The sequence below is a fragment of the Empidonax traillii genome, unplaced genomic scaffold (genome assembly GCF_003031625.1).
Source record: "Empidonax traillii isolate 1590-97213 ecotype Southwest subspecies unplaced genomic scaffold, ASM303162v1 scaffold84:size2688230, whole genome shotgun sequence".
Taxonomy (NCBI): Eukaryota; Metazoa; Chordata; class Aves; order Passeriformes; family Tyrannidae; genus Empidonax; species Empidonax traillii.
The window spans coordinates 1,720,597-1,732,297 of NW_020955277.1; the positions used below are offsets into that span (position 1 = coordinate 1,720,597).

Below are 11,701 nucleotides of genomic sequence, written 5' to 3' on the forward strand. Positions count from 1 at the left end.
AAAGACTTGTTATGCAGGTTCAAACAAGGACAACTTCCCAACTCAACTTCTCCTGCTTTTGGGTCATAGAGGAACAGTGACACAAACCACTCTCAGTGGGGTTACTGCCTGCTTTGCACTTCTGTTGGTACCCTGCTGCACAGCTGGCTCGTGCCAGCAAAACAAAAAGTTCTCAGCATCACTATGGACTGTGCCACCCACAACTTCATACCACATGAGAGAGTAAAGAGACAAACATCTCTTGATGGGAAATTGGTCAATTCCCATGTTATACAAATCCTGAATGCATAAATATGATTATAAAACTGAGCTGTATGAACCCACAGTGAAGATTGTATAATCTCTGCCCCATCTTTATCACAAAAAAAGTCCCCACCCCTCCTTTTTCTTTTAAACTACTATGTGGAAGAAACTAAAATCAAAGGAATAAACTTAAAATACCAGAGCTCAGTTATGATGAAGGAAAAGAATTTAGGTTTTGAATAACACTTGCAAGAATCACACCGCCCCCACACCCCCTTAGGTTATGTGATAAAAGGCTCATTTCTACACACACAAAAGAACACAGAGGCAACTCCAATAACCCAATCACAGAGAGGAGCCCCAGTCTCCTTCCAGGGCTGCCCCAGGGGAGCCTCAGCTCCAGGGACCAGGGGCTTGACCACCTGGCACTTTGAACAGTGGAAAAGGTCCAGAGTAGCTCACAGACAAAGCGGGTACTGCCCATGAGACTAGGGGACTTGTTATGGGACACAGGGGAAGTGCCTTTGGGGGTTGCACAGGACATACAATGTGATATTTAACAGAGGAATTGTAGGTGGGAGAAGGGTGAAATCAGGATGGCCTGAGAAACACAAACAGGGGAAGAGACGAATAAGAGGTTAGTAGGCTGGTCTGGCCACATCCAGTGCCTGATCAGTACAGTCTGCCCTATCTTCTCATTAAACTCCAATTTCTAACTCTTTCCTTGGAGTCTCCAGCCTGCGTATGCACATGTGTGGGGGTTTGGGTGCAGCAACTGGAGTAGGACCTTGGGTTGCAGGAGCCAAATATCCACAGCCCTGCAACTGCAGCACGCGAGGGCACGTGTGCCAGTGTGTGATCACCAACCAGCGTAAGGCTGGACAGCCAGTAAAGACGGGAGCTAGCCCAGGAGTTTTGGAGGCAGTCATAAGTCTAGGCCAGATGCTGGAGAGACCAGAAGGTCTGAGCTTGCTTATGAGTGGGACTGGGAGGTCCAGGTCAATCACTGAAGACACCATGAAATCTACCGAGACCCATTTGCATCTGTATGTGTCTATGCAAAACATAACTGGAGACGAGAAGACTCAGGGGCCAGCAGATGGGTAGGCTGAGTATCTAAGACCAGCTCCTAGAGGGATCCATCAATGTTCATGTGTTCCATTAAACAGGCTTTTATACTGACATTCATTTTGACACTCATTTCCATTCAGCCAGAGGAAGGGAATGCAGTGAGGCCATTGGTGCTGTTTATGACTGCACGAGTGCTGTGCTGTCTGTGGTGATTTCTGTGTGTGTATTGATCTGGTTTTGGTGTGTGCACAGGCACCTACTGCGAGCATGAGCTGAACCTCGCTTCGAGCCAGACCTGGGCACACAGGTACATGGCAGCCTCACCTCTGCCGGGCTGCTGGATTTGGCAACTCCTAAGGTAGGCTATGGAGGACAATAGATCAGGAAATGTCAGTCTTCTGACACCATAAGGGAAATAAAAATAAATAAATACAAACAACTGAAAAAACTCCCAAAGCGTTGGATTCTGGATCCTCTGAATTTGATTGATGTGGTAATCTTTCATTGTCTTTTCAAACAGCCTCTTGATTTTTTCATGTTCCTGGGAATCACAGCTGAGCCGAATCAACTGAAAATTTTAAAAACACCAAAAATAGGGTATTACTGACAGTAACAAGTCCCAGTCCTTGCAAAGGACTTATCAACCTCTTCACATCTACATAAAAATCACAAGCTCCTTCTGTTTTTTTCCATTAACCATCCTCTCTCCATGTGGAAGCACAGGCACTGATCATGGAAAATCAGTGCAATCCCATGTGAACTGCCTTTGGTGGACACACCTCTGCATCCAGGTTATTTTGAGTTCAGAGTAACCTGAAGTGCAAGCAGTATTCAGGCGGGAGAAGAGTGGAAAGTTTCACCTTAATTCTGGCACCCTAGCTCCTTCCCTACAGGGCTAAGGTGTAGTTTTACCACAGCAAATAACATTTTGCCTCAAATCAACAGGGGAAATACTACAATACTCCCTCAAGATACAATTCTTCCAGTTTATCAGAGGACGAGGTGCCTTGGAAGACTGCAAAGGACAGGTCAGACCAGTAATGGCCAAAAGAGCCTTTATCCTGCATGGTATCATAGGAATTTCTCAGAGAGCTTCCAAGGAAACACACATCTATTCTGAATGAGAAACTATCAGTTTCTTATTTTTATAAGACACATTTAAAAGCTAGGAACATCTGAACTGCCTTGACTCATGTTCTCAGGACACAGTTCATCCTACCCACTGGAGACCTGGGAAGACCTACCTTGAACCCAGTGTCAGGTAGTGCAGACTGGTCCCATTCTGGAGGATAGGTAGAAAGAGATAGAGTCGTGTTTTGGCTGCAGAAAAGAAACAGGAGCAAATCAGCTGATTACACTTTTAACCAAAACCCCCTTCTGAAGAATCCAACCACGGGCTCTACAGCAGCCTTCACGTATCCCTGGATTTTTATTTTGCATTACTTTTCTCATTACCATTATCCCCATTGCCCAGGTTGGATTTCCACACACATCCTAGAGGCACTAATGCATCCCTTGGCAGGTCAAGACACTGGTAGGAGAGCTTCAAATGAGAAGTAACACGTTCCTAGCTGGATGGTTTATCCAACCGCTCCAGATACCCCTCTGCATGTGCTACCTGAACACCTCAAGGAAACCGGAGCATGAGCCCTCTCCCTCCATGTGGCTGCTCTTCTCTGATTCACTGGCCAGATGGGTGGCCAGTGGTACCCATCCCCAGGACCAAGACAGCCAGGAGCCTGTGGATGCACAGCTATGCCCTGCAGGCACTGCTGCACCAGTCGGTGCTCAACAACTTCCAGCACTGTGCCATCCTGGCATGCAGGTTTTAATCCAGGCAATAAGAGCATCAGCATCCATTCAGGACCTACAGTTTGGTTTGGTATTTTTTTCGAGTTAACCCCCCTTTGGTTGAACCAGCCCTTAAATAGAATCCTCTGTTTCACATGCACTGTCTGTTGGTGAGTTTCTGAGGCAAAGGCAGCTCTTTTTGAAATAAATCAGTAGCACAACTAACATTTGCAGCAGATGTGCTCCAATTCTTTTAAGCTGAACTTCCTTCAAAAAAAGCCATGAGATAAGGCATCTCAAGTAAGTGCCTCTAGTTCACTTAATTTAGGAGGATTTGCCTGAATTTGTGTTTTAATTTATCTTCAGCTTTCCAGGCAATGGCATCCATATGCTCCACAGATCTTGTTATTGGCAGTCCCTTGCTCCTAATCTTTGCACAATTTATTTATTAGCATTGAGGCATAAATCCAGGAATAAAAATTCCTGGTACAGTCGCGTCAGCCTTGTGTGGCCTTGCCTCTCACAGAGAGAATAAATCTACTCTAGTGGTCTCTCACAGCTGCCAGACACTGCCACCAAACATCCCTCCAGAGTGCTTCACTGGAGTGTTGCATAATTTGCAAATATTGTTGCCACAAAATTTACCATTAAACGAGTCATCTAAAAATGAATTTAAGAAATCTAAAATTGCATTTTAAACAGGTAGGAGGAACTTCTTAGCAATAAGGTTCTGTCCTCTAGAGACATTGTCAAATAATGGGTTTATATTACCTTTTGTCTTGTCCACCTTCAGGTAACAGATATTTTGGCAGTCGAATAACATTTCTTCGTGTTTCAAAGACCAAATTTGTTTGGACCATGTCTTCAAAGAAAAACACAATGACTCAAAAATTAGATAATTCATTGTCCACACTCTTACATGTTAAGTAAACATAAAAGAGAAAGTAGCCTTGAATATTGCATTGTGTTACTCTCTCTATCCCACCCACCTCAGTCCAGACTTCATAACCATTCCCACTCACACTGCTCCTACTTGGAGATCAGCAAGCACAGGCTGTGAAACTCAAAGGTAACCAGTCACCAACTGCACCTGCATATGTATTTGCATCCAGGCTGCCAGTAAGAGAAAACCAGGTGTGATGGCAGGCCAGCAGCAGGGAAGAGTTTTCAGTACAATGGGGGCCACAAACCTGGCTGTCCTGGCAGCATGGGGTTGTTACGTGGTGCTAAGAGGAAAGTCTGCCCTCTCTTCTTGGTCCTATAACAATATCACAGAGCCCATGCTGAGTGACACAGCTAATTATCCATCGTTTCCTCCTTTAAACACCACTCTTGATTCATGCCAGGAAACAGATTTAAAGTTTGGAAAGCTAACAGGAGTTTTAAGATGGGTAAATAAATTAGAAACAGAAAAGCATTTCTTATTTTCCCCTTCCTCTCTCTGTGCAACAGGCCCTAAATTTTTGTTAGCTGCACTCTGTGTTTTCCCTCCCCATAATTAAGCTTGCAAGATGTCCACTATGGTCTCACTTCTTCACCATTTGACTTTTAAGCTGTGTTTGGGGTTTTTTTCTGGTTTCTCATTCCTTCTCTTTAGTTGTATAAACCCAAATGGACAAGCCAGGTGCCATGAAGCATTTACTCTTGACTCTTCTTCTGAATATATAATATTGCCAAAGATACTTTTTTGACTACACATGCCCAAGTGTAGAAGCTTGAGCAGGGCATCTCAGAGCTGCAGAGAAATGTACGTACTGATCAAGTTCCCTAGCACTGGAGAAAATTTGCAGTAGGAAAAAGACCCGATCAAAGAGTTGCAGACACAGGATAAAAGCTCTGCATGGAAGAAGATACCTTCAAGCCAGCTGCACTGTGTAACAGACTTAAAACAAGGATATACTTCACCTGCAAAGTCTATCTTATACTGCTGAGAACCTGCCGAAAAAACAATTACAGCTTTCTCATCAGCTTGGTATTCACTCTCCAGAAATTCAGATGTTATGCTGGCAGCGCAGTGATCTGGATGCTGTAGAAAGAATATTGAAATTATACCGGTTAGAAACCACCCTTTGGTTTAGGAGTCACTGTGGGGAAGTACCAGTGTTTCCCCAGGCCCCTATCATGTGATGCTGTTCTGAAGTAGGTCTCTAAGGCTTAAAGCATTTTGTTCTGCGGCGACAGAGGGGTACCCCACAGAGAACAGCTGCTTGTAACAACAGCAACAAAGCAGCCTTCAGCCTGTGTGGTCAGCTTCAGCCAAAAGATGCCTGTCAGCTCTGGAAAATGCACACGCTTTCAAAGCCAGCCCTTTGAAAGCTTTCACAGAGTTCCAGTCCTGCTTTGAGGGACAATTAATAAGACAATTCCACCCGAGCATCGGAGCAGCACTGCAAGAGCACCCAGCGGTGCGTGTAGAACACACCAGCTGCAGAACAACGTGCCCTACATAACTGTCCAAAGATGGTTAAGAAAAGATTTTTGGCATCAGCAGCAGGCAGATCTCACCTTTTTCCCATACTCAATCCACTCCTTAGAATCATCGAGCCAATACCAGGCATACTCCATTTCAGGAGCAGATGAATGAATCCACAGAAAACACAGGTGCAGAAGAGCTGATCAGCGCTTGGCTGCTTGCTCTGCCCTACATTGGAAGAGAAATCCAGATTAAAGTAGGGGTCTTTTCCAAAGCTGCCAAAGTATGCAATATCACTGGTCTGATCAGAAATCTAATCACTGCTTTAAAAAGGAGACCCCCTCCAGCTGGGAAGTGCAGGTTTGCCCCAGAACCAAGGAACTGCTGTTTATAGATTTATGTGGCGTGATAAGCACCACAGAAACAACCCTGACCTCTCTGTCTTGGACCCGTGTCACTGTTTTTCTCTAAAATATATATTTCTAAAATACAAATTGTAAGAAAATACACTTGACACAACAAACTCAGCTTGTTGCATGAAGGCCAGTGATGCCACCTGGCTAATAGGAATAAGATTTGTCTTCTGAGCAGTGTGTGATCAGCTGCAAAAGTCAGAATGCTTTCAGAAGGCGCTGATAGCATCATCCTTCCTTCAGTGTTCAGGAAAACAAAGCTGCTGATCACAGGTACTGTACCAGGTGCAGGTGCTCAGATGCTGGCAGTGGAGGGCTGAAGGGATAGCCTCTTGTGAGCAGAGCCCCTGGGGTGCCCCATGCCAGACACAGCCAGCTCAACAGATCCACTGCAGGACACAGCTGGTGGTGCCTCTGAGAAAGCTGCTGAGCAGTGAGAAGTAAGGAAAAATGTGAGAGAAACAACCCTGTAGACTCCCAGGTCAGTGAAGAAGGAGTGGATAAGGCGCTCCAGGTGCTGGTGCAGAGATTCCCTTGCAGCCCTCAGAGAAGGCCACGGTGAGGCAGGCTGTCTCCCTGCAACCTGTGGAGGACCATGGTGGAACAGCTATCCACACTGCAGCCCGTGGAGAACCCCATGCTGCAGCGTGTGGACAGGCCCTCAAGGAAGCTGCAGTCCATGGAGAGGAACCCTTGCTAGAGCAGGTTTATCCTGAAGGACCACAGCCCATGGGAAATGAACCATTCGGGAGCATGGGAAATTTCTGAGCACGATGGAGGTGCAAAGGGCAACTCTTACTAAGTTGTTGAGGATAAGGTGCATTTTCCTTCCCTGCTGTATGGCTGCAGGGGGAGAGGGAGAGGCAGGGGGATATAGAAAAGTCAGGAAAGAAAGAGTAAAGTTGAAACTGGGAATATGGGGAGTGATCTTCCCGTCTTTATCTCAACTCATGAACTTTTCCATCTTATTTTCTCTCTCCTGTCATGCTGAGAATGGGGAGTGAGACAGCAGCTAGCTTGGTGTCGGACAGCCAGCCAAGGTCAAATTCCTTAGAGGGGGGGGATATCGTTACTTACCAGCAAAGTCTCTGCTCTGCGCTCTACCCTAGAGACACATTACCTACAAAGAGAAGAAGCTGAAACAGGTGGCCACCAATAATTCCAATTCACAGGATTTTTCTTTGCTTGCTGCTGTGCTTCAGCCTCCATTCAATCTCCCAGTTTTGGACCCAGACAACACTTTCTTCACCACTTTGCCATCCCTGCAACATTAACTATCGTGGGTCACATACCCATAGCTGAGAGCTGCCCCCCTGCCAGCCGTGGAGCTTGCAAGGGCCTGTGGCAGAGCTGCTCTGAGCTTCCTGAAGAATTCGAAAGCAATACAAAACAGAAACTGGAAATGATCATATATCCGGCTCTGACGTCCTTCATGCTTTGGCAGGCATCATGGGTATTTGGAGCAGGAGAGGAAATGGCTATGGGAGCAGCTCCCTCACAGAGCTATTTACAGTGCAAAGGTCCACACAAAAAAGGCTGCAGTGCCTGGACTGCCAGAACAAAGAGCAAGGAAAGACTCAAGTCTCCTTTGCAGATGTCGCTTGTTCCAGCACTGCCTTCAGACCACAGTTGCTCTTTGTTACTCAGTAACAGCCTGTTCCTGGAAAGGCCTGTTCCTAGAAAATGCTCCAAACTCATCTTCTCAATCGCTGCAGGAGGTCAGTCCCACTACGGGAGATTCAAGAGATCCAACAGGAGGTTTCTTTGGACATGCTTGTCCCTTTTCTCCCCTCTGCACAGCATCATGCTGCTGCTGCCAGCACTGGCTGAAGAATTTTAAGTTTGTGGATTTGAAGTGTGGGATTTGAGGGGGATGGGGAAAATGGAAAGGAAAGTAGGCAAGCGGGGTGGGATGATATTTCCAAGCAGCTTTTCTCCACTGCTGCCTCCCCCCCTCTTCACTCTATCCCCTCTCCATAGGCAGATGCTCACCCCTGCTGGCTCCCCTGCCAAGATCCAGGGCTCCCAGTCTGCCCTAATCACGTGAGCCTTCAAAAATGTCTAGTAACGCCCTGCTTTCACTTTCCACTTTCTGCTCCTTGCATGGATTTTCCACTCATCAACTAACCCCAACTAGAAATAAACAGAGGTGAAACACTTAAAAAGTAGACAGAAATACTTTGCTGACAGGACAGGTCCTTCACCTTTTGCTGAAGATTTCTCTATTGGGTCTTGCGCATCTGTACATTTTTTTATATCTCTACAGCAATAACATAAAAAGCAACCTCATGCTATCTTTTCGCTCACACAAGAAGAAAAGATGAATTAATGAAGATACAAACATGGCTTACGGTGTGACTAACTCCAACAGACCTTAAAGCCAAGCCATGAAATCTCCAACTTCCTGTGTCTCTGACCCTCCCTGCTCAGCAGCAACCCCAGGAAAGCCGTCACAGCCCAGCATGTGCCACCTCCCTGGCAGGCTGCCCAGTTACCACCCTCGGGAACTGGGGACATCAACAGGTTGGATGAGCCTGCTGAACCCCTGCTCCACATAGGAAAGGTGCCCCAGGTGCAGTAAGACCTTTGAAAATAAAGTACAACTGGCCTGTGAGAACTCCTTGTGAACTCTCAAGAGCACATCTGTACCTCGCTGTCTCTATCGAAGCCTCTCTCTGTGGGACAGCACGGATACCTCTGTGCCACAGACCCTCAGGAAAACGGAGCTGAGTAACATTTCCTTCTGGTTACTGCGACATACGCATGCGCGTCTGCCAGGCATGAGCAGACCCGGCCAGGCACAGCTGATATTTTTGGCAGAAACATCTGCAAGATCAGCATCACTACGAAGCAGCATGCTTTATTCCCGCTGCTTGGTTCCCATCACTGCACACTATCACTTACCTTAAGCCAATTCCTCCCAACCTTCTAGCGACTGGGGATACTTGGGACCTTCTCCTTTCCTCAAGAAGTAGCTTCTGTAGAACATCACTCTTTGAAAGCCAGAAGCTGGTGTTGCCTTGCAAAATGAGCCCCAAACCTCAATGCAGAAAGCGGGTGCATCGCTCAACATGCTCTCCCCAGGTTGGTTATTACACTGCTGGGGGAATTGCAGTACTCAGTGCTGCAAGGAGCCACACAGACCCGTGTGTGCCAAGCACAGAGACCTGCAAGGCAGGCTCAGTCAGCCCTCTGAGCTGTGCACAGTTCCAAGTCTTTGCATTCCTGTACCCTGAAGTCTGATCCTCAGCTCTGCTCTTCCCCACGGAAATCAGAGAAGGGTTACGAGCTTTCCCGTCTGACCTGCAGCCTTTCAGTTTAAAAAGCTGACAGTGTTTCCCAGAAAAGCACTGAAGCACAAAGCTTAACAACAGGTCAAGTAATCTTGGCTATGCAAACTTGCTCAGATGCAAACATCACTTTAATTTTTTTTTTGTTATACGAATTGCATTCAGTTGGATTACCCAGAACATTTTTATTTCACGATGTTTCAGTCACACTAGATCAGTAGCTGCTGAAGCACATAAATCTCTGAGTTTCTGGAAAGGGTGCACTCTGAGTGCATTTTATGGATATGGTATTAAAAAACAGAAAAATCAAAACAAAATGCCACCAACGTGATTATGAAGTTGGACTTTCTTTCTTCCACATCTGGCCTCGTGTCTTGTCTGGCTTTTATCTCCACAGTAGCTTAACATTTATGCTTTCCTGCTTTCCTTTGACTGATGAGATTTATAGGATCAGGTCCTAGAGCTTCATTTTCCTTATGTGAATCCTCTAGTAAAATACTCTTCTGAACTGAAGCTAAGAGCTTCTGTATGCCTGAGGTAGCTGTAGGAAAAACATTCTGGCTTGGTAAAAAAATGTTTACTTAGGTTTGCTGGGAGCAGCATACCATCATCTCTAAGAGCAAACAACTCTCTACAAATTGGAGACTTGAGCTCACTGTAAACTGATACCTTCTGAACATTTTTTTTTTAATATTTTTATCCCTTTTAACTACAGTGTCATCCGTGGAGCTGTTGAACCTCTGATTTCTCTCTGTCAGTGCAGCAACAGTACTATATCTGTCTGCATTTCCAGTATCTGACAGGTCTTGGAGCAGACACCATATATATAGCCCTGCAGGATCATATTCCTGCACAGTCAGCAGAGGCACTCCAGAGTGGTTTCCCTACATATGTCAGATGATTTATCCTGTATAAAAAAACCATGGTCCACCAGGTAGGGTTACTTTGTTTCCTCCCAGGAATTTCAATTCTTGTTCACTTTTTCTCTTCAGCGGAAAGAGACAAAGAAGGGACATTTCACCCTTTCTCTGTGCCTGTCTGCAGACACACAGCATCTCTGTTGCAGTTTCAGACTGCTCCAAGGTCTGATGTGGCAGTACTGGTGCTACGGCACGGGCACGCTGTGCTCACAGGGGTCTTGCAGCATGGGACCAGGCTGGCAGCACCTCATGCTTCTATCTTGAGATGTAGAAAATCCCACAGATCAGGACCTAAGCAGACGGACTCAGGAAATGTTGGGGTGACCGGGCTCACCTGGTTCTGCAAGGTTTTCTGCAGGTTGGTTCCCTGGCCACCCACATGGGGTCCCGTCCATGGGCTGCTCTGGGAAGGTGTGCCAAGCGGTTCAGCTTTGCCAAAAACTGGCATGAGGAGGGACCAACTCTTGTCTGGGTTCCTGGAAACATTTCTAGATCTCATTTGAAACCACACTATAATTTAAAGCCAGTATCTTCTGCAACTTCTGATGGTTTTCTCAATAAGACTGGATTTCCTGTTGGACAATGTCCAGCAGCTTGTAAATTAAACTGGAGGAGGGGAAGTGGGGAAATGAGCCCTACCAACCACACTGCTGCTGTCCCAGCTTAATTCAGCACAGGAACAGGAAGCAGTCATAACAAGAATAACTCTCAATTGCTTTGAAAAAAAAAAAAACACCTAACTTACTTAGTTCCCAAATTTTACAAGTTTCAGTAGATGACATAGGATTTGTAAATGGTGCTTTGTTTTTATTGTAAGTACATAAATGCTGGATACAAAAGATTAAAAATGCTCCGTGTTCTGCTATTGCTCTCTCCAGCAGTCAAGAGAGGAGTCCGCATGCTACTTCCCATCTTTTAGGAAAAGATTAACAATTACGTGATTGGAAACAGCTAATTGCTGGTTTATCTGGATGTAATGTTGCCACATTAATAATGCAAACCAAAGTAATCCAATAACAGAAATCTCTCTTATGCCATTAGTTCAAATGAGCACTTACGTATTGAATCAGCAAGTCATCTGCCTGCAGATTTGAAGTTAAAGCTTTGATATGAAGTTGTTCATGTCTTCTTGCAGCACTAAATGATGCACTGATTCAGGAATCTGCCCAGGTCTCATCAGTGGTCTCATCTAACTACAGGAGAAATTGTATTTCACTGCAGTTGGGCTAAATCTTGGATTTTCAACTTCACTGGAGAGCAGTGAGGCTGGGAAGTTGAGGGAGGGATCAGGATCTATTCTGCCACATTCCAGCTGATATTCAGCTGGTTTTGTTTAATGTGTTTGTACATTTTAAAATGTCATTTTAGAAAAATAAAATTCAAAGTTGAAAGATAATTTCCAAGTTAAAAAAACTTATTCTGCTTATAGAATAATCAAAGTAAAACAGTCTGACTTTACTTTGTTAATATTTGAATTTTAAATGGTTTTAAAATATCTTATTAACCTGAATTTCTACTTTCTAGTAAATTAAATTTTATCTCCCTGCCTCCTCCTTTCCA

General features: G+C 45.3%; 1 protein-coding gene and 1 long non-coding RNA gene across 2 annotated transcripts; both read right to left on the reverse strand.

The window, feature by feature from the left end:
- Positions 1 to 1,570: 1,570 nt before the first annotated feature.
- On the reverse strand, positions 1,571 to 5,873 carry LOC114056143 (protein mono-ADP-ribosyltransferase PARP12-like). The gene is made up of 5 exons (XM_027881122.1): positions 5,611 to 5,873; positions 5,011 to 5,131; positions 3,877 to 3,967; positions 2,559 to 2,634; positions 1,571 to 1,882 (listed from the first exon to the last, which is right to left on the reverse strand). The coding sequence occupies exons 1-5, from the start codon at positions 5,668 to 5,670 to the stop codon at positions 1,571 to 1,573; spliced, it is 660 nt and encodes a 219-aa protein (XP_027736923.1). The 5' UTR covers positions 5,671 to 5,873.
- Positions 5,874 to 6,890: 1,017 nt separating this feature from the next.
- Positions 6,891 to 11,213, reverse strand: LOC114056175. Its single transcript, XR_003570940.1, has 3 exons — positions 8,836 to 11,213; positions 8,581 to 8,757; positions 6,891 to 7,757 (listed from the first exon to the last, which is right to left on the reverse strand). It is a non-coding gene; the product is annotated as an uncharacterized LOC114056175 (long non-coding RNA).
- Between the last annotated feature and the right edge of the window lie 488 nt (positions 11,214 to 11,701).